Source organism: Drosophila nasuta, chromosome 3, assembly GCF_023558535.2.
Source record: "Drosophila nasuta strain 15112-1781.00 chromosome 3, ASM2355853v1, whole genome shotgun sequence".
In the NCBI taxonomy this organism is placed as follows: domain Eukaryota; kingdom Metazoa; phylum Arthropoda; class Insecta; order Diptera; family Drosophilidae; genus Drosophila; species Drosophila nasuta.
Genome location: NC_083457.1, coordinates 763,284 through 790,921, shown reverse-complemented (window position 1 = coordinate 790,921; position 27,638 = coordinate 763,284). Strand labels below are relative to the sequence as shown.

General features: G+C 37.4%; 1 protein-coding gene across 1 annotated transcript; it reads left to right on the top strand.

The window, feature by feature from the left end:
* Positions 1–24,102: 24,102 nt before the first annotated feature.
* Positions 24,103–24,737, top strand: LOC132792690 (cuticle protein 16.5-like). Its single transcript, XM_060802138.1, has 2 exons — positions 24,103–24,231; positions 24,293–24,737. Exons 1-2 carry the CDS (start codon positions 24,226–24,228, stop codon positions 24,659–24,661), a joined length of 375 nt encoding a protein of 124 aa, XP_060658121.1. The 5' UTR covers positions 24,103–24,225; the 3' UTR covers positions 24,662–24,737.
* The last annotated feature ends 2,901 nt before the right edge of the window (positions 24,738–27,638 follow it).

Genomic DNA, 27,638 nt, shown 5'->3' with positions numbered 1-27,638 from the left:
TGATGATGGTGGGTGCTAGGTGCCAAGGGGAAGTGGAGAGTGGGAGCAACCAAGCTGCTGGTGAAAGAGTGAATGTGTGTCTGTATGTGTGCACGTAAAGAGCGGATGGCTGTGTGTGTGTGTGAGTATGCGAGAGGGAGGGAGTCGGAGCATGCGAGTGTGAGTTCGAGTGTGAATGTGAATGTGCCTCGCTCGGTTCGTTCGCATTTCGTGTGATTTATTCATGCACTGTGCACTGTACTCGTTGCGTACTTATGCTTACTTGCAGCAATGTGTATGTGCATATATATGGATGTGTGTGTGTGAGTGTGGCTCATTTTAACTCTCATCCATTCGTTTTTTGGACTTAATGTGTTGCCGAGACCAACGAAACGACGAATGAGAAAACGAATGAGTTTGTTGCTATGTTTTGCATCATGTTTAGGTTTATTTTAGCGCACACACACATATACACTCACATACATATACACAAATATACAAAAAGTATATACTCTCATATAGTATATACTCATTTTGAATGCGTGTGCGTATGACTGAAATGGGTTCATATTCGTATTGCGTCGTCGTTTCCAATGGATGGAGTAGGACACACACATGTGCAGCCATATTTATGTGTGTGTATATATACATATATGCCCAATGGATTAGGGAGTGGCCCAACGTGAGCATTGCATATAGAGAAAACGAGAATATGACGTACGAGTTGTCGTGCATTACGCATACGCCGTGTATTTCACGAGTTATATAAGCTTAAATTTAATTACAAGCAAATGCTTTTAATCTAAAACAAATGAATATTCATTAATATTAATAAATTTTAATAATTACATATTTGTTTGTTGCTTAACTGAACTTAGCAAAAAAACATGCTTACCTAAAATATTTAGTTTTTAATTTTTCAAAGAGAAACCGACAAGTGGTCGCCTTGTTGGCTCAACAATTTTTTGCGAAGAATTCACAAAGAGTTGAAACACTCTTAGCCGAGGAGGTACTCGGCAGCACCCCAAGCAAACCACAAAGGTATTAAATTATTACAAAAAGACTTGAAACTGCATTTTGTGCAGTTACCATGCAGATGACCACTTGCAGGAATATGACACTCGAAAAAGAGGCACAAACAGACGCAAGTCCACTCAAAAGCGACTCAATATTTAATAAATGAAAAAATAAAGGCTTTGTCAGAGCAAACTGAAACGGAGGAGGCTTTGTCTACAACGCACAAAACTGTCAAAGAAGCTTCCGAAATGTTGAAGTTGAAGTTTAAAGTGATAATTCATGAGACTGGTCAAGCAGAGATGCTAATTTAATTTTTGTGGCCAAGGCCAAGCGACTGGACTTTGAGGCAATTGTGGTAAGTATGGCGAGGGAGGTGGGAAGTGGAAAGACGAAGGAGAAAGGAGCAAACGAGGATGGAAATAAGGAAGTTACCAAAGAGAAGCAGGTCACTTAAAGGCCATTCACACGCGCCAGGGGCAGCGTTGACCTCGCGGCGGCTACTTTATTACTTTAAGATTTCGCCTTGACTTTGAACAACAGTTTTGCCGGGATGGCAATGGCTTTTCCTTTTGCGTTTTCCATTTTTTTTCATTTTTTGTTGCCGCCGCGTTGCTTATCACAATGAATTTTCAGTGTTAAACAGCGCAAAATCGTAAGTTTTTTTTAACAATTTTTTTTCTTCTTCTTTTACTTACTTTTCTTGTTGTGCGTTTCAGTAATGGCCAAAAGCCACGTAAAGCCGGTGCCAGACTTGTAGGACAGTAGGAGACGGTAGACGGTGCACATAATGACCAATTTCCTTGGGGCCAGTTACACAAGTTGACTAACACTTTAGTTACACGCTTTGGGGACGAGTGTCAACTCTGTGATTCAATAATAATTAAGTTAAGTTAATTATCTGTCAAATAAAATTATTTTTAATGACATATTTCAATTAATTTTTTGACAATTTATAAAATTGTAATATGGGCATTCGTACTCACCCAAAGTGAAAACATATGTCAAAAAGTTATTTTGCTTTGACCAAAAGCGTAAATTTTCACTCCCGATAATGAATTGAATTGATGCTAAGGTTAATAGTGTTAGTTTCAGTCGTTAGTTTCAGAAAATATTCAGACATTTAATGCTTAACGATTGTGAGATACCCGCTACCCAATTCTAATATTAGCAAATAAAAACAAGTAAGAAAGTTACAATCGAGTGTGCTCGACTGTGAGATACCCGCTACCCATTTTGAATAAAAGCAAAAGTTTGCGGTATTTTTTCAAAATATACCACAAATACAAATATACTAAAAATATACCAAATTGTATATTTGGTATCGATACAGTACCACATTCAAAATATACCATAGACGGCACAATATACCAGATTGTCAGTCAAAGCAACTAAGACCCCTAGTAAGTAGGCGTTTTTGACCATACAAAAGTATTTCTTTAATAACTTCGACAATTTTTATCTGATCGCAACCAACTTGATCTGCGTGCAAACGTAATAAATTCTGTCGAAAAATTATAGCTCCATCTCTTATAGTCTCTGAGATCCAGTGTTTCATACGGACAGACGGACAGACTGACAGACACACAGACGGACAGACGGACATGGCTAGATCGTCTCGGCTGTTGACGCTGATCAAGAATATATATACTTTAAAGGGTCGGAGGTGCCTCCTTCTACCTTTTACATACATTTCCTGTCGGCACAAAGTTATAATACCCTTCTACCCTATGGGTAGCTGCTATAAAATAAACGGACATGTTTATATATCTTTTTAAAAAATAGGCACTCTGCTTTATATATTACTTTAAATATTTGATTCATGTTTTTTAACTCCCAAATATTTTGTTTACCCAATTTTTGTACATTTTCAATCGTCACGTGTCAAGAGACGTTTAAAGAATAGAATGACGGAGTGTAAGTGACTTAATTTGCATACCTTCAAGTAAATGCGAGTGTTGCTTCCTATAGACCTTAGTTTTTCATAGTGTTTATTATATTTAAGAGGTCTTGTGCCGCATGAAAATTAAACCACTGTTATTTGGGGATGGCAGGCGAACCAAGGAAGTGAGTACTCGAAGAGCGTTTTTCTAATTTGATTTCGATTTGATTGGCACGTGTTTCAGATTTGCACTTAAGAAAGAGAAGGCATAAAATTCCCAAGCAAAGTGGTTCACAATAAAAATCAATCTAAAAATATTATAAAATTATATAAAAATACATTTCCCCATTTAAAAATTGCTCCATTTGGAATTTTTTATAAAAGGAATATTTTACAATATAACAGTTTTAAAATAGTATAAAAGTCGATCTGTGTTTTGCCACAGTCAGTAAATACAATACAATAAAACAGTTAAAAATCTTATATACATATGTATTTTTTTTATTATTAGCATAATTCACAAGCAACTTTGAATTTGTTTTAATCTTTGTAAGTTGTGAATTTTTTTACAAGATGTCACCGAATTGCATAATTATTTTCCTAAAAAAGTTATTATTATTTAAAAAAAAAAAAATGTGTTAAGAAATATAAATATTTGAAAAGGGAAATTATAAATTATATATATAATTCTGTTCAAGTTGGTTGAGCTCTACGTATTCCGACAAAATGACGTAGAAATCTTTAATATATCTCAGACAATTATGTGTTTTGCATTTTTTGGTAATAGTTTTTGATGCCTTCTTTCAGAATTCTCTCCGAATTATGCAAATCCCAAATCAGCCGCCATTCGAAGTGCAAAACACAACAAAAAAAAAAAGAACTCATTACGCCTATGCGCCACACCCAGAGCTAGCTAGTATATTGAAAATGTTAATGGCAGAAGCTTAAGCAGGGAGAAGGACACACACAGTGTGACTGTCACTCAAACCTTGGTTGGGCGCAAATCCAATTGATTTCAACCAATTTCTCAAACTCCTGGGGCGGCAGGCAATAGAAAAAGCGAAATACGTGCCCAGTCGGAAATAAAGAGAGAACGAAAAATAGCATAAAATCAATTGAAAAACTTTTTACTCGATGCTTCTGCCACAGGATATCTCACGCCCATCACCCATCACCCATCACCCATCGACCGTCGACCATCGCTTTCTTATATAGTATACATATGTATGTAAGTATGTACACACTCGAAATATCGCATAAGTGACAGAAGAAAAACGAAGCCATAAGAAAAGAAAAGAAAAGAAATTGTGGGCTAAATCCAGTGGCAGCTTGCAGGATTCCCATTGGCCAGGATCCAATCCCCCAAATATACATCCTTAAACACATGGACATGGATTGTCAATGGAATTGCGTACCCCAAATGGCAGCCTCAACGTTCACTCGCTCACTCTCTCCGCCTCCATCTCCTCCTTCCTTCCTTTAGATATTCGTATAGAACGAAGCTGGAATCGTCCTAGGAAGCGCTATCTGCGTATTGAGCGAAGGATTCACAGCAACAATAAGCGCAAATGTAACAAATAAAATGCAAAGATGCGAAATAAAAAATGACATTCGGATACAAATCGAATAGTCGCGAGATACGAGAATGGAGCACGGAGAGCGAAGATTGAGAGGGGTCTAAAAAATGTTGGAGTCCTGGGGAATTGAATTGAATATTTAATGGCAGCTGACTGCTGTTGGTCTCCCAAGCGGAATTGCTTTTGTTGCAGGCAGTTTCGAGCCAAATGACTGTTGAATGTGCCAGCTTGATTGTACATATACTATATAACATATTTATGTGTGTGTGTATTTAAGTGTGTGTGTGTGGTTGAATATACACTCATTTTGAATGGTTGTCGGTCTGTCAACTTTTCTTTGACACATGAAATATGTATTCAAGTATGTATATAAGTATTTTTATCCTGAACTCCTTTTTTTTTAAATAGCCAAAAGTAGTTACTATATATATTTTAGGCTTATACGCTCACGATTCAGCTTAAATATATATCAGCAATATAGTTTTTGAAAACATCTTATTGTTTTCGAATAAACATATTTTCTTTAAATTTCCTCTGCAACATAAACTAAACCAATATTACTTATACAATATTACTTACAAATAGCTTTTGGTAATTTTTTCGCCATATATGTATGTATGTAAGTATTACCCCTCGGATCCATGGCATCGACAGTCGAGCAGTGTTCAACTAACAACAGTTCGATAACATAGTGAATTTTAATTTAATTTTTTTTATAAAAATTAGAGGAACGCATTGTTCAATATTAAAAATTTCTTAGTTAACGATAAGCGCTTTTTGCTAGTCGGATATGGGAATTTTAAAATTTATTCACAACACTATCAACATAGTTTTATTGCACATCAGGTTAAAAAATATATGTAGAATACACAGCCTTATTGCAAGATGCATTTTTGTAAAGCCTTAGAATTGGATAATATAGTTACAATGTATTTCTGTAGATTCATGTATAGAAGTTATTAAGTTAAGCAATTTAGAATATTAAATTCAAATCCAAAATTCTCTAGTTATTTATTTTATTTAATTGTATCAACATTAATTTAAATATTCCCAAGCATTATGGTTTAATCTGCAAGAATCGTATACGGAAAACAGAGTATTCGATTAATTTAGATTGTTAATACTTATGATTAAGAAATGTGCTATTTCATCTACCGAACTTGCGCAAAGCTATACCACATTGCTTTTTTTTTGGTGGCTCAATAGATCTGAAAATTATGAATCACGTAGGTAGCTTAATCTATAACTACAATGAATAGCCATCTCACTAATCGTCGAGCAATGAAATACATAAATTGCCTGTAATTTGCTGACCTTACTCCTCCTCATATCTATCTACAGCAACAGCAAATTCAATCAAACTTAATCAGATAGTTGGATCGACATAATGCGAAACGTCACCTAATAACAATTACCTTTCCCCCAGCTAGAAAATTGTATGGTAGTTAACAGGGCCAAGCAACTAATTGGACAAAATGCGCACTAAGTGAGCATCCCTTTCACTCAATGCTGACTCTGGTCACACTCACCCTGTGCTTTATTTAGCTACTTTCACCTTTCAGCCAATTGTTGTTCGGTTTTGTTCGATGAGTATTCTAATGCAAATTTTTGCCGATACGTAAACGTTTATCAATATTTCCTGGTTGCGATTCAACAAGAAGAATAGTATAACAATAGGCGGGTTGCAACCCACAAATCGCGTCACTAAATCAACAGCTACAACCACAACAAACCACCCTCTCGACACATTTAGACAGACAGACAGACGACAGACTGACAAGGAAAATTTTGCAAACCTTTTGGAAAAATGTATGGAGAAAATTGCAAGCCCAAAATCAGATTGTGCAAAGTCGAGTTAAGTATCCTTTATGGGGTTCGTTGAGCTGGGCAGGATATGGGCAACATGTTTGCCTAATATACACACACAACCCCGCACAACACACTTAAAGTCCTGAAACTGAGTCAACCTCCCTCAACCTCCCCTGCCTTTGATTACGTAATGGGCCGGCACTTGATGATTGTTCTGCGGCGGCATGAAATTGATGTTTTTGCCAATTTTGCAATTGAATTGCAATCAAAGCGATGACGTGAAATAGAACACCCAAGCAGCCAAGACTCGACCCACCCAGCAAAGGGGATGGCTCATCTACTGACTGCTGCTGTTGTTGCTGCTGCTCACTTGGGGTGAAAGTCGTTGCGAAAAAATTATGAAAGTGAAAGCCAAACTAAATTAGGGTAAAGCCGATTTTTTCGCCAAAGCTTGCCATGTTTTCCACTACTGCTGCTGCTGCTTCGATTTGGCACACGACAATGGCCGACTCACTGGGTTAGCGGATTGGGGTGAGATGGGTGATATGGGGAAGGGGGTAAATTGGCGTTTAGTTTATTGGCCGCCAGCCTGGCAGCTGGGATGATGGTTTGTTTGTTTGCTGTTGTGTTTAGCGGGTGTACAAGTTGCGTGTCATAAATTTTCCCAGCATAAATTTGCACGCCGCTTGTCTCCTTCAAGAGACGTTGAGAGTGGGGAGAGGAGAGAAGAGAGAAGAGAGGCGTTGTCAGCATGCGGCTGCTGTCAACGCAATTGGGCTCTCGAATGGTATATGCCAGGTTATAAAGGGAATTGTGCGTGTATCTCAGAGGTATTATTATCTGATTGTCATACAATCTGGCTCCGTATCATAAGCCTTGAAGAGTGGGGGCTATTATGCTTGTCGTTTTTTGGCAATGAGCTCCAGCTAGCTAGGTAACTAGGGATAAACAGCGTCTTTAGGTTTTATAGGTGATCATTAAATTCTAATGAACGTAGTAAATGGTATCCAGAACTAGCAGGAGTGAAGTTTTAATCAGGTTATTAATAGAGTTAATTGATATATTAAAACTACTGAGCTAAAAATCAACATTTTAGTACCCAATATGGCCTTAAGGCGGCTCATTACAATTTCTTACAATTTCCAGTATTACAGTAATACTTTTTCCAATAATTTGGAAGTGAGTCCTATCATATTTTTAAAAAAGGTTTATAAATAGCTTTAAGATGCAATATCAGTCGTGATCCGTTCACTTCAGTGAAGGCTTAAAGAATGTTATGCACATTTGCATAATCCCTTCTTCGATTGCAATTAAAGTCATATTATTGCCTAGCATGCGCATAATAATAATTTGATAGCACATACACGCTTCTACCACCTTCTTCCCTGTTTACTCTGGGCATCATTGTTGGGGCCCCACTCAAATTCATATTTGTACATATTTGTTTGGGAGATAAGCAAAAATATTACACGCTCCAGAACGTGACCAATGCAAATGCATATGAACTGAACTGAACTGAGTACTGAACAAAGTATGAGATGGGAAAGGAGTCAACTCAATTGAACCCTGTAACCCGACGTGTTGCTTCTGCAAGCGCCTACCTCATGGAGCACTGCCTCATGTAGATCATCTGGCTAACAGCAACAACAAGGGGAACCTCAACATCATGGGGTAACAACAATAATAAGTGCAGACAATGCCAGCGCAGGTAAGAATTGAGCTGAACATCGCGTGTGTATCGCATTCTGTGCATCAGCAGCCGGCGCTCACTCACCTCAGTCCATTCTTTGCGCACAGTATTATCGGTCACGTACTAAAACAAACATTTTCATAAAGGAATACCTACACATATAGTAGAACTATGTATATGAAGAGTCTGTCCAGACAGTCCAGGAACACAACTGAAACTCCTCATAATGGATGATAATCGTTTATTTCGCGAGCGCCAGCTTCGACTTTTTGGCATATTCCCTTTAAGAAAAGTATTCTTACCGAGAGAGAGAGAGAGAAAGAGATTCCCTTGTAGCGCCACATGATCACCTCGTTGTTCGCATACTTTGTTGTCTTCCGGTTGTGTTGGTGCAACTTGCTGAATCGTGTTTGGGTTAAATGTGGTGTGGGAAGCGTCTTAACATCATCTTGCACTTGGCACTACAATTGCCTCCAATTGCACTCCTGCCGTGCGTTCTCATCTCTCGTTGCTGAAATTTGATTCGTTTCTTATTGCTCTCACTGATTATCATGTAGCGATCTGTGCGGGGTTCGTCGTCTGCATTTTATCGAAGTTCCTTGTGAAAGTAATTCCATATGTAAATTGCAAAATAATCAAAAATTAGACGCGCTGCAATATTAAATTTGAAAATCAAGGAAAGGAATAAGATTATCCAGGGGATTCAAATAACATATTTATAGTATAAATTTCATACTGTTTGACAACTTTTTGACAATCTGGATTGTTTTTTATCAATAGAATACATTGGGTGAAAAAGTATAACCTAATACCAAACACAGCTTTAGGTATGTTTAAGTATACATATTTTCAGTATATAGATTTGGCATATTTTAAAAACAAGTAAGAAAGTTACAGTCGAGTGTGCTCGACTGTGAGATACCCGCTACCCATTTTTAATAAAGGCAAAATATTGCGGTATCATTTTGAAAATATACCGAAAATACTTTTAAAAAATACTAAAAATATACCAAATGATATGTTTGGTATATCAATATAGTACCGCATTCAAAATATACCATAGACGGCTCAATATACCAGATTGTCAGCCAAAGTAACTAAGACCCCTAGTAAGTAGGCGTTTTTCCCATACAAAAGTATTTCCTGAATAACTTCGACAATTTTTATCTGATCGCAACCAAATTTTCAGGAATCATAACTACTACAGTAATTATTGTATATACCAAAATTCGTAGCTCTAGCTTTAAAATTACACTTGTTATTCGATTTTTTTGATTTGCGGGGGCGGAAGTGGGCGTGGCAAAAATTTGAAACAAACTTGATCTGCGTGCAAACATAACAAATGCTGTCGAAAAAAAATTATAGCTCTATCTCTTATAGTCTCTGAGATCCAGTGTTTCATACGGACAGACGGACAGACGGACAGACACACAGACACACAGACACACAGACACACAGACGGACAGACGGACATGGCTAGATCGTCTCGGCTATTGATGCTGATCAAGAATATATATACTTTATAGGGTCGGAGATGCCTCCTTCTACCTGTTACATACATTTCCTGCCGGCACAAAGTTATAATACCCTTCTACCCTATGGGTAGCGGGTATAATCAGCTTTCGCATTGTTTTGCTTTTAATACAAATGGGTGTTGGAATCTCACGATCTTCTTACATAATAATAATAATACTTTTTTTTTTGCAACTATCTCAGCTTGTTGAAATGAAAGCTATATTTACAATATCTCTGAACAATCAAGTATTATAACTCAATATTATTACAATATTATAATTATGTATAATTATAATTAATAATTAATAAATAATTAAATTAGATCAAACAAATCTAAAACATTAATTTAATATAATCTCTTTAATATAAGCTCTGTATTAAAATGTCTTAATTTCCCATTTTTCCCCACAAACTTCATTTCAATTTCTATGACATACATTGGATATTGGATATTAAAATTGATTTTTCAATTGAACTTAGACTTTAGCTAGTCAGCAACTTAAATGCTTTTAAAGCTGCCCGAAGTGGCCTCATTTGATGTTCAACAAGTCGTGCAATGCAAGGGAAGCATCCATGGCATACTTGGCCTTGTATTATTAGCAGGTCTTTCTTTGCCTGTCGGAGCGTGGCGAGTCTTCAAAATCAAATGCCAAAAATAATGCAATAAAAAATTTTTACAAAATATTTCGCCAAGCTCATGTAAAGGACAACGCAATTTTTATTGCCGGCCAACGCCCCATTTTGCAAGAAAGAGTCTACGATTTCCTTTGGTTTTCTGCCCTTTTCATTTCTATTTTATTTTTGTGAGCTTTATCGTTGAATTTTTTATACGTAGAAGGTAATTCACTCGCTGGGCTAACGCCTTTCCGGATGCTTAATTTAATGGCCGTGCTGATTTTTTGGCCACAACCTAAACGCGACCTGGGTTAACTTGTTAATAATGCAATGACCGAACCGGTCTGAAACTGAACTCAAGATTGGCTAGCTTTAATTGATTTGCTGCCGTTTTAAACAAAAACATTGAGTAGCCTTTGGTCTGGCGGCATTCCCCTTTTCATTGTCGGCCGGCACTCACCCCTTTTTTTGGACGCGACTCATTCGACACCCTTGTACACATTTTCTTTTATTTTTTATGCCGGTTATGAATGCGATTGTTATTGTAGTTGGGCTTCTGATATTGTGGCTGTAGCTGAAACCGAAACTGACCTTTGGCTGCCTTGGCTGACGACCCGTCGCCCATTCATTTGTTCGTGCGGTCAGTCGGTCGGTTGCCCTCGTCATTGGAATACTCGAATATCCGAGTACTCGAATGCTCATACTCACACCCATTCACAGTCGTCATGGACATTGAGTGACCTTTACTTGTCAACCGTTACCTCTCACCCCTCATCCCTCATCTAACCCCGTAGTTTGCTGCCTGTTTTCAGTTTTACTTTAATCGCATTCGTGTTGTGGGTCAATTCCAGATTAAGTTGTAATTTGCAGCGGTAATTATTTTATAACTTCTGAATGGGTGAAAAGTGTTTGAGAAAGGGAATGGGTTTCTTAAAGACCTTTGGACTAGGGAGAGAGAGCTTCTTTAAGAGTGTGTCCTTGAAGCGTATGAACAAATTAAAGTAGATAATATTGTGGAGTAATGAACAAGTAAGAAAGCCGAGTACACTCGACTGTGAGATACCCGCTACCCATTTTGAATAAAAGCAATATATTTTGCGGTATTATTCTCAAAATATACCGAATATACTGCAAAAATACTAAAAATATATCAAATGGTATATGTGGTATATCGATATAGTACCGCATTCAAAATATACCATAGACAGCACAATATACCAGATTGTCAGTCAAAGCAACTCAGACCCCCAGTAAGAAGGGGTTTTTTGCCCATACAAAAGTATTTCTTTAATAACTTCGACAATTTTTATCTGATCGCAATCAAATTTTCAGGAATCATAACTACTATAGTTATTATTATATATACCAAAATTCACAACCTTAGCTTTAAAATTACGCTTGTTATTCGATTTTTTTGATTTGCAGGGGCGGAAGTGGGCGTGGCAAAAATTTGAAACAAACTTGATCTGCGTGCAAACATAACAAATGCTGTCGAAAAAAAAAATTATAGCTCTATCTCTTATAGTCTCTGAGATCTAGGTGTTCATACGGACGGACGGACAGACACACAGACGGACAGACACACAGACGGACAGACGGACATGGCTAGATCGTCTCGGCTGTTGACGCTGATCAAGAATATATATACTTTATAGGGTCGGAGATGCCTCCTTCTACCTGTTACATACATTTCCTGTCGGCACAAAGTTATAATACCCTTCTACCCTATGGGTAGCGGGTATAAAAACTTGTTTATTCTGTATAAGATTCAACATAAGTTCTAAATGTCTTTAAAATGAATTCATAGTCTCAAATAACAGCTCCTCTATTGTTCATGAATAATATTCATTGGGGGTTATTTACATATTCCATATGGTAAGAGGTAGAATGCTATAATCTTAAAATGATTTTTTTTTAATTTTCAGCTTAAACTATTGTTAATAAATCATTAATGCTTTCAATTTACCAAATTTTTTAAATTATTTAATAAATTTAAAATCATTTAGCAAAATAAAGGTGTTTGTATTAACAGTTGGTTTTGAAATAAATAAATGAATTATATGATGAATGATTATATAAATGATTATATAATAATAACATTTGAATAAGAAATTTTTTAATCGTCCCTCTTTTTTGGAAAAAAAATTTCCAATAACTAAATTGTATATATTTTGTTGCTGTGCTACGCGAGGTAAATTCCCTTCAGATCTGTTTATATATTTTTTTGCTATGCCTTCGATTTGAACACATCCATTCTTAAGCTTATGCTATAGTATAGCTTACTAGATGCACTATATTCTTTTGTCACGTTCGCAGCATTTTCACGATTTATTAAAGATTTGCAGGCAGATACAGATACATTAATTCGATGCCCCCATGTCCATGAGCATAATCAAGAGCAATTGCGATGTTTAAAGAAATCCAAATCGTAGCGAGTGCCACAGTTAAAGATACAGAAACAGATACAAACACAGACACAGAGACATATGCCACACATATCCCCAGCCTCAACCTGGCATGTGTTGCCAATTGTCTGTTGGAGTCAGATTCCCAGCTGAGGTCGGAGTATTTAGATCAGGCAACATTATGCAGAGTAATCGCTTTACAGGCGGCCGCTGCACGTTTTGTGCAAATTATTGCTGCATGCCAAACATGCGACCGGCCGACTGGGGCAACTGCACGCTTCTCGTTCCACACTCTACACTTCTTATTGGTCACTTTGCCACAGCATGTTGCACTTAAGTGTGGCATTCTTGTATGCATTCTGTGGCTACGCTTTGCGCCTCATTTAATACGAAATGCTCCAAAAAATTAACCTTGTAAGATTGGAAATTAGCCGCAAATTAGTGACTACAAATATTCTGTTAGAGCTCTTTGAAATGTATTCGTATTAGGTGCGTGCAAAAAAATAACATTTTATAAACACTTATGAACATAAATTTGTAAACTTTTGGGTCTTAATTGATTTGGTTGACAATTTATTATATTTTGTTCCATGTGCTATATTATTAATGAGGTAGTTTGTCGTTATACCACACATAGTATATATCAGTATTTTCTGTTAGTTAACAGATATATTTAATTAATAATTTTTTGTTTCTAGGATTGTAAACCTTTAAAATACTAGAATGCCGTAAACCGGTCTGTACATTTAATCTACGACAAGTCCGAATAAAATGTGCACTTTATGTGTTGTAGATTTTAACAAGTAAGAAAGTTACAGTCGAGTGTGCTCAACTGTGAGATACCCGCTACCCATTTTTAATAAAGGCAAAATATTGCGGTATCATTTTCAAAATATACCGAAAATACTAAAAAAAATACTAAAAGTACACCAAATGATATGTTTGGTATATCGATACAGTACAGCATTCAAAATATACCATATACGGCTCAATGTACCAGATTGTCGGCCAAAGCAACTCAGACCCCTAGTAAGTAGGCGTTTTCGCCCATACAAAAGTATTTCTTTAATAACTTCCACAATTTTTATCTGATCGCAACCAAATTTTCAGGAATCATAACTACTATAGTAATTATTGTATATACCATACAATATACCGTATATACCAAAATTCGAAACTCTAGCTTTAAAATTAGGCTTGTTATTCGGACAGACACACAGACGGACAGACGGACATGGCTATATCGTCTCGGCTGTTGACGCTGATCAAGAATATATATACTTTATAGGGTCGGAGATGCCACCTTCTACCTGTTACATACATTTCCTGTCGGCACAAAGTTATAATACCCTTCTACCCTATGGGTAGCGGGTATAAAAATAAACAATTGAACCATGTGAAAGTACAAATAATTTTTCCGGTAATGGTATTTCTATATTATATGAAGATTTTTCTAATTTCGTTTAATTTTAAATGTTGGAAATAACAATTATTATGAATATTGAATGCAAATTCTGTGATAACCTTGTTGAACACCATTTTAAAGATTCGCCAGGTTATTCACTAAAAATGGCTCTCCCCTCTTCCAAATCTCAACTGAATTTAGTAACATGTTGTGCGTGTTATCTCATGTAGTGTCACCCATCAAAGCCAACATCCCACAATAGCAACAACGACAAGGACAACAACAAGATAAATGACAGCAATTGACTTCATTAGCAGTAAATGTCAAATGTTCAACGCGTCGTTGCAAGTGTGGCACAGCAGCTGAGCCTCGTGTTATGTTTATAACAACAAACAGAACAGCAAATACCGCCCAAAACAACCCACATCCTCCTTCCACTTCCCTGACTACCATCTACCATCGAATATTGCCAAAAATCCGGTTAGCGCAGTATCTTAGTGGTTTTCTTTTTGCTGGGGCAGATAGAAAAAAATTTGCATACGCATTTTGCCTGCACCGTTTGGCAATCGGATGAACGGGGGTGGGAATTGAGCGAAGGAGGAGAGAGGCAGTGACTCCATTAAGGGTCTGGGACACACAATGAAACCATCAAAATCCAATGAAATAAAATAAAATTCCAATAAAAACATTTTGGCAAGAGGCAAAATACGACATGCGAAATGCGGGCGAGCTCAGCTCAGCTCGATGCCAAGGGCTAAGCGAGTGGGGGAGTCAAGGGAAGTACCAGAGGGTGCGCTGTGAATGTCTTTGGTTTTGCTTCTCGGTGTTGACATGCGGTGAAAGTCTGCGAAAGTATCTGCGCTTGTGTGTGTGTGTGTGTGTGTGTGTGCAGCCAACCAAAAGCTGAGCACACACACACACACTTGACTGTCCCTTTATTTTTTTGGCAGACGTGTGCATGGGATTTGCAAATTTTTCGCAATGTCGTGGAAAACCCACTGGAAAAACAGTTTTTCTTTGTCCTGAGCTCTGCTGGTTTCTGTTTGCCTTTTTGCCCTTGTTAGCGGTTTCTGCTCGGTGACACTGCTAAACTGCCAAATGCGTGAAATGTCAACATGTCACTTGCTTGACTCTATGTAGATGGAAGGAACATGAGGAAGGGCCTGAAGAACTCGACTTTTGATTGGTGCAATCGACTGAACACTAATCGATCTAGACGCACTTCGATAGTAAAGTCGATTTCATTGCATGGCCAATTTATTAATATATTCTCCATATAAAATAATTTTTATATTGATCTTTAATAGTAGTTGATACCAAAAATTTAAGTGAAATAATATAATTAATTAAAAAAATATATATATATATAACTTATTAACATTTATTATTTATTCTGACAGCTTCGTATGATCTGAAATACTAATAGTATTTACTTCTTATTATTAGCTAAAAGAGCTACATTAATTTTAAACCTAAGTTACCAATTTATTTGTTCTCTTTCCATCAACTGTTCACATCTTCGGCTTACATAAATATGCAGAAAAAGATAAATAATCAAGAAATTATTTAACTTATTTTGAGGCTTCAAAATAATATGAAGTTTTTTCCAAGAGTAAAAGAATTTAAAAAACAAATTTATATATTTATGATCAGAAAATCATAAATATGAACATGAACCAATGAAACATTATTAGTTTATTCACTGACCGAAAATCTACGTACGAACTATTTAAATGTATTAGGCTGGTTTCATCGAAAGTGAATAGTATTAGTAATTCACCTAATGAAATTTAGGAATGTTTTTCTTTTGTTAATACGACGAAATGAATATTCGTTGTTTTGAAATGAAATATTTGTACACTCCGAAAAAAATTGCTCTAGATTTACTAAACTTAACCTTTTGTATTATAATACCCGTTCTAGTAAAATGCCATACAACGAAGTTCAAATTGTAGTGTACGTTCATGAATATTATTATCAAGTGATCACAAAAATACGATTTAAGCCAAACATACTTGTAAACCGATAAATAAAAATAAATTACTTATATATGAGTTTATTGAATTCCGTGTTGTATAAGTTAACAGACAAAACATTTCAAAACCCAAACAACAAATCCAACAAGTCCAAAATGCAGACTCAGCGTCTGACTAACTTCCTGCACGCGCCGAGTGCACCTGCAAAACATTCCAAGAAGACCCAAGCCAAGTTGCCCAATACATCCGCCACATGCCGGTGCAAGCAATTCCAGGAACAAGAAGCATTGCACCCAATTCACCAACCAAAGCAGCGCTGTCGACGCCGCTGCTGAAACTCGCAGCTTTATATAGGGCTAGCTTTAGAATTAGTCTTTAGTCTTTAATTCAATTTCAATAAAGAACGGTTCCAATCGGAATCGTAATGAAATATATTTTTGTTATTATTTTTAAATAAATAATTAACTGGCGCCCGAGCAGGGACCGGAAAGTTCGCGTATCGATAGTGCAAAACCGTATCTAAGTGCGCCAAAGAACATTTTCGGTCAAATCGCGTTACGATAGAGCAAAACAGTTTCTAAGTGCGTGAAAGCGAATAGTGCATCGACAGAGCAAAACAGTTTCTAAGTGCGCGATTCAAACCAAGTTATTATCCCAATAAAGGCTCGTGATAATCAATCACTGGGAAATAACAACCAGCCAATCGGACATTAATTTGACGAAGTGCAACTAAGCCAAAAGGACGTTAATTCGACCAAGTGCTACCAAAGCAATTAAATTTGCAAAACCTTCGCGACTATTAAATTAGTCAGTTGAAGGAACAGTTCAAACAATCTCGGCAATTAAGTTAGCCAACATAAACCTGTACCAAGCCATTAAGTTAGCTAGTGTAACAGGTGAGATTGTGAGAACTGCATCGGTGGACCACATATTCTGCAAGATCCGTTCTCAGAATACTCTCCAGGAGGTATGGATCACGGAGCCCCAGTAGCAGCTGCAAAAGGAACAACCCCGTCCCATCAGGAAAGGTGGCCACATCATTGCTAATGTAAGCTAGATATAAGAAATTTTACAAAGAAAAGAAAACAAAAACAGAAATTAAAAACATAAAGCAAAGTGTGAAAATACACAAGACTCCAAGGAGTCCATATAGAATATAGCAAATCACAAGCAAATGAATAAAACTAAAAGCGAAAAGCAAAATTAAAAAAATATATAAGAAAAGAAACGAATCATTGCAAAGTAAACAAGACTCAAAAGAGTCCATAGTAAAAGAGTAAATAACATAAATAAGCGTAAAGCGATAAATCAAACAAAAAGATCACAACGGTGATATAACTTATTCCAACTTTGCGATTCCCAAGGGACCCTCCAAGGTAGAAGGAAAAAACCATCCACTGGTTATAAACTTATAATATAAAACAAAAAAAAAAAAAAAAAAAAAAAAAAAGGAAAAAGGAAAAATATAGCGTTTAAATTTCATCTTATCGCTTATGGCCAATCGTCATAACTTAATTCGACCCCCCATACTAGATCCAGAAGAAATAGAACAAGTGAACGAAGCACAAAGGCAACGTTCAATTGAAAGACAAAACAATAGGCATTTAGAACATCAACAAAACAGACCCACCATGAACGAAAATAACAGAGCCGCTCTAACAGCCGCTATAAGCGAAATATTAGCCGAACAATTGCCAACATTATTAAGGCAACATACCAATCCTGTAGAAGATTTTCTAAGTCTCCCAGATCATGTTATTGCGCCAGAACATCAAAGAAATTTGACAGATCTTGACAGAGTACCCGACATAGCAAAAGGTTTGCGAGAGTTTAGTGGAAACCCCGAAGAATTTAGCTCATGGAAAAAAGTGTAGAGCGTGTTTTACAAGCATATAACTCATACCAAGGTACGCCCAAATATCATAATATCTTGCACACCATCCGAGACAAGATAACGAAAAGTGCAGACCAAGCTTTAGAAGCATATAAGGTACCGCTTAACTGGGATGCCATGTGTAGATGTCTATCACTGCATTATGCAGATAAACGAGACATAGCAACCCTAGAATATGAAATGACTACATTAGTACAAGGTCCGAATCAATCAGTGGAAGATTTCCACAAAGACGTATACAGACACTTGTCTCTAATTTTAAATAAAACGAGTAGCATGGATATTGACAGAAACGGGAAGCAATGTTGACAAAATTATACAGAGACAAAGCGCTAGACACTTTCATTCGAGGGCTACAAGGTGACTTGCCTCGGCTATTAGGCATGAAAGAACCAGCAGACTTACCTACCGCACTACATCTCTGCTTAAAAATGGAAAATCAAACCTTTAGGTCGAAACATGCCACTTTTAAAGGACATCCAACACATTTTAGAAACAGTAATGGTAAACCCATACCAGCCCCACGGAATGTCATCTTCTCAAACAGACAACCACCACCAATCCCTTTCAGACAACAACAGCCACGACAATACTTACACTACGGACAACTACCACCAACTCCACTACCAAGACAATATTTCCCAAATTCTGGTATCAACCAATTGCCAACCCACGGCAATACACTGTTGCCACAACCTCTCAACAGGTTGCACCACCTAGGCCAATGGCCCCGAAACCGCTACCGCGTCCAGAACCAATGGATGTGGATTCCAGCGTTCAAACGAAATTTGTCAACTACATGAACAGGCCACGATTCGAAGCTGGGAAAAGACCCCCCGGTCCTATACCAGACGGACAGAAACGACAGAGAAACTTTAACATACAGACAAACAACGACGAAATAACAGAACCTTCGACAGAAACTTACGATACCACAACTAACTATGAACAAGCAGTCGCTGAATACGAGACTCACGCAGACGTAGAACAAACAATAGAAGAATACGTAGAACAAGTAGACCAATACGACAACAACTATGAAGATGACACTTGCGAATTTTATGACTACTCTGCACTAAATTTTTAGAGTAAAGAGTTCCTCTCTCCCATACTTTACTTGTAGATTGAGGAACGGCCAAATAATTAAAATTCTCATTGACACTGGATCCAATAGAAATTACATCAAGCCGAAATTTGTAGAAAACCCCACTCCAAATAAAACCCTTTTCACGCCGTCTCGATAGGAGGTAATACACTGGTAACACACCACAAAAATGCCAACTTGTTCAATATAACAGATGTTGAGGTGAAATTTTTCTTATTAAAAGACCTAGAAACTTTTGATGCTATTTTAGGAAACGACACCTTAAAGGAATTAGGAGCAGAGATAAATCCAAGTAAAACCTAATGGTAATCAGAAACAAGATAAAAATCCCTTTAAAAGAACAAATCTTCGAAGCAGTAAATACAATAGTACCAAGAACAAGCCACCTGTCAGAAACACAGAAAACAAATCTAAACCAACTCTTAAAAAAATTTCCAAACCTCTTCGCCAATCCAAACCAAAAACTGACCTACACAACCAAGGTACAAGCAACAATAAGAACATCAACCGACACCCCTGTATATTCCAAGTTCTATCAGTATCCAATGTCACTGAAAGATGAAGTGAATAAACAGATAAAAGAACTTTTAGAAGATGGAATAATTCGACCGTCTCGGTCCCCATACAATTCTCCCGTATGGATCGTACCCAAAAAAGCTGACGCTTCAGGAAAAAAGAAATATCGCGTCGTAATAGACTATCGCAAAATAAACAGAGTAACCATTGCAGACAAATACCCTATTCCTGAGATAGGCGAGGTACTTGCACAGCTAGGCAATAATAGAGTATTTTCGGTTTTAGACCTCAAAAGTGGTTTTCATCAAATCCCTTTGAAACCTTCAGATATAGAAAAGACCGCATTCTCCGTCAATAACGGAAAGTATGAGTTTACACGACTCCCATTTGGTCTCAAAAACGCGCCCGCTATATTTCAGCGAGCTTTGGATGACATACTTCATGAACATATCGGTAAGATATGTTTCATTTACATAGACGATATCATCATATTTAGTAAAGATGATGAATCCCATTACAGGAACTTGGAGTTAATTTTTCGAACTTTACAAGATGCCAACATGAAATGTCAGTTAGATAAATGCGAGTTCATGAAGAATAAAGTCGAATTTCTAGGTTTTGTAATTTCCGATAAAGGCATCGAAACAAATCCAAATAAAGTCGCAGCGATAGCCAACTATCCCTGCCCTAAAACACTAAAAGAGCTGAGATCTTTTCTTGGACTCTCCGGCTACTACCGAAGATTCATACAAAGTTATGCTAAGTTAGCAAAACCCCTTACGTCTCTTTTAAGAGGGGGAAGATGGACACGTGTCCAAAAACAGGTCATCAAAAAAAAACCAATTACTCTTGACTCCGAAGCATTGAAGGCTTTTCAAAAACTACGAAGTTGTCTTATTTCAAAGGAAATAATTCTTCGCTATCCAGATTTTACTAAAGAATTTCACTTGACAACGGACGCGTCTAATTACGCAATAGGAGCAGTCCTATCGCAAGACAACCAACCAATTTCATTCCTATCGAGAACACTAGCAAAAGCAGAAGAAAACTATGCAGCTAACGAAAAGGAAATGCTGGCCATCATTTGGTCACTTAAAGCTCTCAAAAATTATTTATATGGGAAAGCAAAAGTCAAAATATTCACCGACCATCAACCCCTAACACATTCTTTGAGCAGTTGGAACGGAAATGCTAGAATTAAAAGATGGAAATCCTACCTAGAAGAATATGACTACGAAATATTCTACAAACCAGGAAAGGAGAACGTCGTAGCTGACGCACTCTCGAGAATAGCAACTGATCAAATCAATTCCATAGCCTCAACTCAGCATAGTGCAGAAAGCTCAAGTCACGAACTAATACCCAGTATGGAAGTCCCCATTAATGTTTTCAAGAACCAAATATTTCTTAACAAATCAGATAAATCCGACTACATATTCTCTATACCATTCCCCACGTTCCATCGACACGAAATATACAAAAAGGAATTTAACGATAAAGAATTAGTAGAAACTCTAAAAATACCTCAACCCTTCGGTTATAAATGGCATCAAACAACTGAGGATATAATGGGGAAAATACAACTATTATATCCTAAATATTTCAAAAACGTCAAAACCCGATTCTCTCAATCTATGACTGTAGACCTCACCAACGAATCTAGACAAGAGGAGGAAATCCTCAAAATCCACAATAGAGCACACCGCAGTGCCGAAGAAAATAAAATTCAATTAGCAGAAAAATTCTACTTCCCCAAAATGAAACAAAGAATAAGCAACATAGTAAGGCAATGCAAAATTTGTAAGGAATCTAAATATGACCGACATCCCCTAATCCAGAAATAAAAAACTCCAATACCAGAATATCCCGGTCACATCATTCACATTGACATTTACTCAACCAAAGGCCATTTAGTTCTTACAGCAATAGATAAATTCTCAAAACTAGCACAGGCACGCATAATCAATTCAAAAGCAATAGAAGACATTCGAACACCACTTAGGGACATTATTTTCTATTATGGAGTTCCTAAGTTCGTTGTAATAGATAATGAGAAATCTCTCAACTCAAGGTCCATAAAATTCATGCTTGAGGATCAGTTAAATATTACAATTTACACTGCGCCACCATATAAGAGTACAGTTAATGGACAAGTAGAAAGGTTCCATTCGACACTTTCCGAAGTAATGAGATGCTTACAGAAAGAAAACCACCATAGAACCTTCGAAGAACTTCTAGATAGAGCCATATACGAATATAACTACTCTTTCCACTCCACGACCAAAAAGCGACCATTAGAGGTATTCTTCGGAAGGAGAGTCACGACAAACCCAGACCAGTACGAACAGGCCAGACAAGACAATATTGACAAACTTAAGATAGCACAAAATAAAATTTACAATTCCACAACAAAAGCAGAAACGAAATAATAACTTATGAGCCAGGACAAGAAATATATGTAAAAGTAAACACTCGTTTAGGTTCAAAACTTTCCCAAGATTTAAGAAAGAATTAGTTAAAGAAGATAAAAATACAAACATTTTAACAGAATCTGGAAGAATCGTACATAAAAGTAACATCAAATCATAATATTCGCAGGGTATTACTATGGACAATAACGGAAGCTACGATGGACATTACAAACTACACGAACGCTCAGACAGTGACCATTCATAGGGGACTGGGAAAATTACAGACATCCTCAACAAAATTAGTACATGTAATAGACCTTAATCAAATCCAGGAAGCACTAGACCTACTTAACAGTCATACTGAAGAGGGCCTAAAGCGTAGTCCGCTATATTCAACAATACATCATGAGTTAATCGCTACCACTAACGCACTCAAAACAATAACAGATTCCCCAAATAAACGAAAATCTAGGTCACTAAATTGGTTAGGCACAGGTTGGAAGTACATAGCAGGTAACCCAGATCATGACGATCTCGTCATGTTAAAAGAAAATATCAATAATCTCATCAGTAATAATAATCAACAGGTTATAGTTAATACACAACTGGAGCAAAGAATTAACAAACTTACGTCCTTATCGAACTCCCTAACGAATTCAATACAAAAAAGTAGTTTTCTTAGTAACGAGGTAGCCATTAGCCTTCATAATGAAATCCGATTATTAAAAGATGAAATAGTAAATATCAAGTATGCCACTCAGTGGGCCAAATTAAATATAGCAAATACTCTTTTACTAAACGAAAATGAACTAACAGAAATTGGAGAAATATTTAGAAAAGGCAATATGCCACCATTGTCAATCGAAGAGATAATGGAATTCTCCGATATATCAATGCTTCATAATAAAACTACACTTTTGTATATTGTCAAAATTCCTAACCTAGAAGAAATTGAATATCAAGATATTTTATTAAAACCAATAGTAAAAATAACGCAATTGTACACTTAGAAATAAGTCAACTATTTTTGTATAATGATATAGTATATGGCATACCAAAAAATTGTAAAACCTACTTAAACATAAAAGTTTGCGACAAAAGAATGTTATTGATGTAAGCCAAACACATTGTATTCCGAAATTAGTTAAGGGAGAGAGAGCACTGTGCAGTTTCAGCAACGCGGATCACATCCCGGAGATAGAGGAAATCGACAATGGTATAATTCTCCTCAATAACTTCAACGGCAATTTGGTCTGGAATGGAACCGGAAATCATCTGGAAGGGTCATTTCTAATACACCTAATCAACGATTCCATGCAAATCAAAGAGCGGCTATTCAACAATATGGAGCCAGTCATTATGCAACCAAAAGTGCCAATCTCACGAATAACAGCCGAAGAAACTGAACGTTTAAGGATTCTATCCCTAGAGGCACTGGAAGCGCTTCATCTCAATAACACCAACAAGCTGCAATACATACAGACGCATTCCATGGTCAACAGCATTACAATGTTAACGCTCTTCGGTGTCATCCTGATAACAGCGTTAGGACTTCACGCTTGCAGTCGGAAGAAGAACACCATTACCCTTCAACTTGGACCAACACCAGCTCCATCAGAAACATTGAAGCCACCACTCCGCAAGCAAGAAGATTTACAGAAAAATCCACTGCCTCAATTCAACAACATCCCATACTTTTGAGAAATAAAATTTGCTTGAGGACAAGCACGAATTAGAGGGGGAAGAGTTAACAGACAAAACATTTCAAAACCCAAACAACAAATCCAACAAGTCCAAAATGCAGACTCAGCGTCTGACTAACTTCCTGCACGCGCCGAGTGCACCTGCAAAACATTCCAAGAAGACCCAAGCCAAGTTGCCCAATACATCCGCCACATGCCGGTGCAAGCAATTCCAGGAACAAGAAGCATTGCACCCAATTCACCAACCAAAGCAGCGCTGTCGACGCCGCTGCTGAAACTCGCAGCTTTATATAGGGCTAGCTTTAGAATTAGTCTTTAGTCTTTAATTCAATTTCAATAAAGAACGGTTCCAATCGGAATCGTAATGAAATATATTTTTGTTATTATTTTTAAATAAATAATTAACTTATATAAATCTAATAGGAGTCTTATCAAGAAAAAAAAAATTAAAAATTAATCCATTAGATACGCCTACGGTGTCAATTACTCGACAATTATGAGTCGAACTGAAGATAATGCCAATAACTGTGACAGCATCCGCATTTACGAGTGCTCTATAGAAATCTATCTTTTGTGTTCTAGTTCGGAATTTAAGCCGAAAAACTTGTTTGCTTGCTGGCATCGCCTACGCAATTGAGCAGTTGTTAAGTTGGCTATAAAAGCGATGCGTTAATTGGCCATCAGCATCAGTCGTTGACGAACCAACAAAACAAACTCAAAACAATCAACATGCAAGTTAGTGTGATGCAGCCTTAACAATTGCTTCAGATTCATGATTCTCTTCTCTGACTTTCAGTTCCTTATCTGCTTTGCTCTGTGCCTGGCTGTCGCCCAAGCTGGTTACCTGGCGTCTCCTGTCACCACCTACGCTGCAGCCCCTGCCTTCTCTGCTCCAGTGACCACCTATGCTGCTGCTGCTCCAGTTACAACTTATGCTGCTGCTTCCCCAGTGGCCACCTATTCTGCTGCTGCTCCAGTGACAACTTATGCTGCTGCTGCTCCTGTGGCCACTTACTCCGCTGCCTATCCCGCTTACACTCGCTCTGTGTACAGTGCTCCGGCCTATGCAGCACCCGTGACCTCTTACTCAGCTCCTGCTTACACTGCTCCGATCACCACCTATGCGGCTCCTGCCATCGTCAGCCCCTTCCTCAAGAAGAAGTAAGAATCTCCCTTCTCTTTAGGCGAATTTTCACAACTGATTTCCTTTAACTAAAATGCTTGCACAATAAACTTTCAAATGCCAGTTGAATACAGGAGTTTTTATTCAGATATTTCATTTGATATATATTAGGTATTCAAGATACGAACTAGAAGGAGAAATACATCTAGTTATACGCCTCTTAACTTACTTGAAAGTTACCTAAGAAGTGTTTTCAATACTGGCCTGATTATTCTTGATACTTAGCTCGTACAACAGAGAATATTTTCGCTAAACTGGACGTGGGCGTCAAGTGACCAATCACACGGATTAATTGCTTGGCGATAAGCAAAGCTCACCAGACACAAACCAGCAGCTCGGGAGTCGGGAGTGTGGCCTCTATGAACTGGCAAACGCGCGTGCTCAAATAAATCATTTCTAAGACACGGCAGGCAGGCAGCCAGAGGGAAGCAGACACTCGTTGAGCAATCCATGGCGATCTCATTTCAAGTGCAAAAGTGCCGCAAGTGGCAAGGAAACTACCAGGCTGAAAAGGTGACTGCCACAACAATTGTGGGTGTAACAAATTCGCCGTCCAATCGCGACTAAATCGTAAACGACCAGCGAACACACAAGACAGAACAAGACCCCAGACCCCAACTCTCGCGATCCAACAGTCTCTCAGTCTTGGACCCAACGCGAATTCAAACTTCCCATTCCCAGCTCGTATGTGGCATGGGGGCAGCAGCAGGGACAGCGATCGCTTCTCACCCAGTCCAGAATATCGGCAAAGTGAAAGCCGCTCTGTTCACTGCAAGGATGCAACAAGAGAGTGTGAGAGAGGGAGAGGGAAACGGACAGACAGTCAAGGATTACAATTTAGACACCGGAAAACAATGAAATTGACAGCGCATAAGCTTTGGGCGATCATCTGCTCAACCATTTAGTGGATATTTGTTGAGAATTCTTTGCGGCGCTGTCTTTTTATCAATCTAAATAGTGGTAAGTATTGTAAGACTGAGTTCCCAACGCGAAATGTAGTTTTAATATATTAAAATAGGCATATAATATAATGTGTCTTTATAATCTTTAACATTATGCTTTCAATATTTCATGATATAAACTTTACTATACATATTTTTAGAATAGTTGCTTAAAATTCTTAACTGATTTTAATTCAGAAAATGATATTTTCTTATTTTTGATTAATTTTCATCAATATCCATCAGTGGTATATTTCTTAGAAAACCTTAAAAAAAATTTTATGATGTGACTTGTCTTTCTAAGAAGTATTTTTTATTAAATAAACAGTAATATTTATTTTATTCAGTTTAATATTTTTACATAACATTTAAATATTTTTGATAGAGTTCCTTAAATTTTTATCCGTTTCTTTTTATGCTTCGACAACCCTGTTACCCAAATTGTGCACATTCAGGAAGCATGGCAAGCGAACTCTACTCACCGCTAGTGGAGCCACTAGAATCACTTGCAAAGTGTTGCCCCAAAATGCCGCACGAACACCGTTCAATTGCATTTAAGAAGCCAAATGACCTCCGGCGCCCTCCCAGCGCAGCACTGTAACACGAAGCGGGGGAGGTCAGTGAAGAGTGTTGGCTTACTCACTTATTCACAACTCAATGCCTGCTTAGCCAAGACTGGTCAGTTTGGCAAACGGAGCTAACAAGGCTTTCTGCAACTGCTGCCAAGAGTGCTACCACTCCCTTCCCCCACCAACACTTCCATCTTCCTACTCCACTATATGTGTATGTGGCCATAACGCATACAAATATTATTATATTTAAGCCTAGACAGAGACTCATTTCGTGCCAAGCATCGATTCCTGTACTCTGATATAATCGCAATGCCGAACGGCAAACTCGCACGCGCAACGTCTGGACTTAGCTCTGGGATGTGGATGTGTCCATAGTTGCAGTTGTAGTTGTAGTTGAGGTTGTGGATATGGAATTATTTGGTGCTTGTCCGAAATTACAGGCTTCGGATTCTATGAGTTGCAGCTGCGTAGTTATGACCATGTTTGTCTATTGTCCATTTAATGTCGTGTTTTTATGCCTCTTTTTAGCATCTCTTTTATTGTAAGTGTTTTGGCAAATTCCTTAACTTACACGTAAGATCTACTGATCTATTGCTGACGGATGTTTATTAAATTCGACATAAAACAAGTAAGAAAGCTACAGTCGAGTGCACTCGACTGTGAGATACCCGCTACCCAATTTGATTAAAAGCAATATATTTTGCGGTATTATTCTCAAAATATACCGAATATACTGCAAATATACTAAAAGTATACCAAATGGTATATGTGGTAATCGATATAGTACCGCATTCAAAATATAACTTTGTACCTGCAGGAAATGTATGTAACAACCAGAAAAAGTCATCTCCGACCCCATATAGGACTTCTTAAGTTTGCACTCAGATCCAGTTTGTTTTAAATTTTTGCCACGTCCACTTCCGCTTCCACAAATCGATAAAAGTCGTAATTTTGGTATATACGACAATAACTACAGTCTTTATAACGAAGTTATTAAGGAAATACTTTTGCATGGGCAACAACGGAAACTTACTACAGGTCTTAGTTGCTTTAAATGACAATCTGGAATATTTTGAATGTAGTACTATATAAAAACACCAAATAAAGCATTTGCTATGTTTGTGGTATATTCATTTGAGATATTTTGACATTAATACCGTTCTTCTGTACTTTTATTCACAATGAGTCGCGGGTATTTCAGAGTCGAGCACGCTCAAGTGTAGGTTTCTTACTCTATGGCACAATTTTAATCTATCGTTATACCAAATAAAGCATCTGGAATAGTTTAGTATATTTTTTATATTAATTTGGTATATTTTAACAAAACATTTTTTTCAGGCGCACTCAACTGCCGCATTCTTAGTTGTTAAGAATATTTACATGCATTAAGCAAGATCGTAAATAAGGAAATGTGTGCGCCGTAGATGAAGATAAATAAGCAGCTGG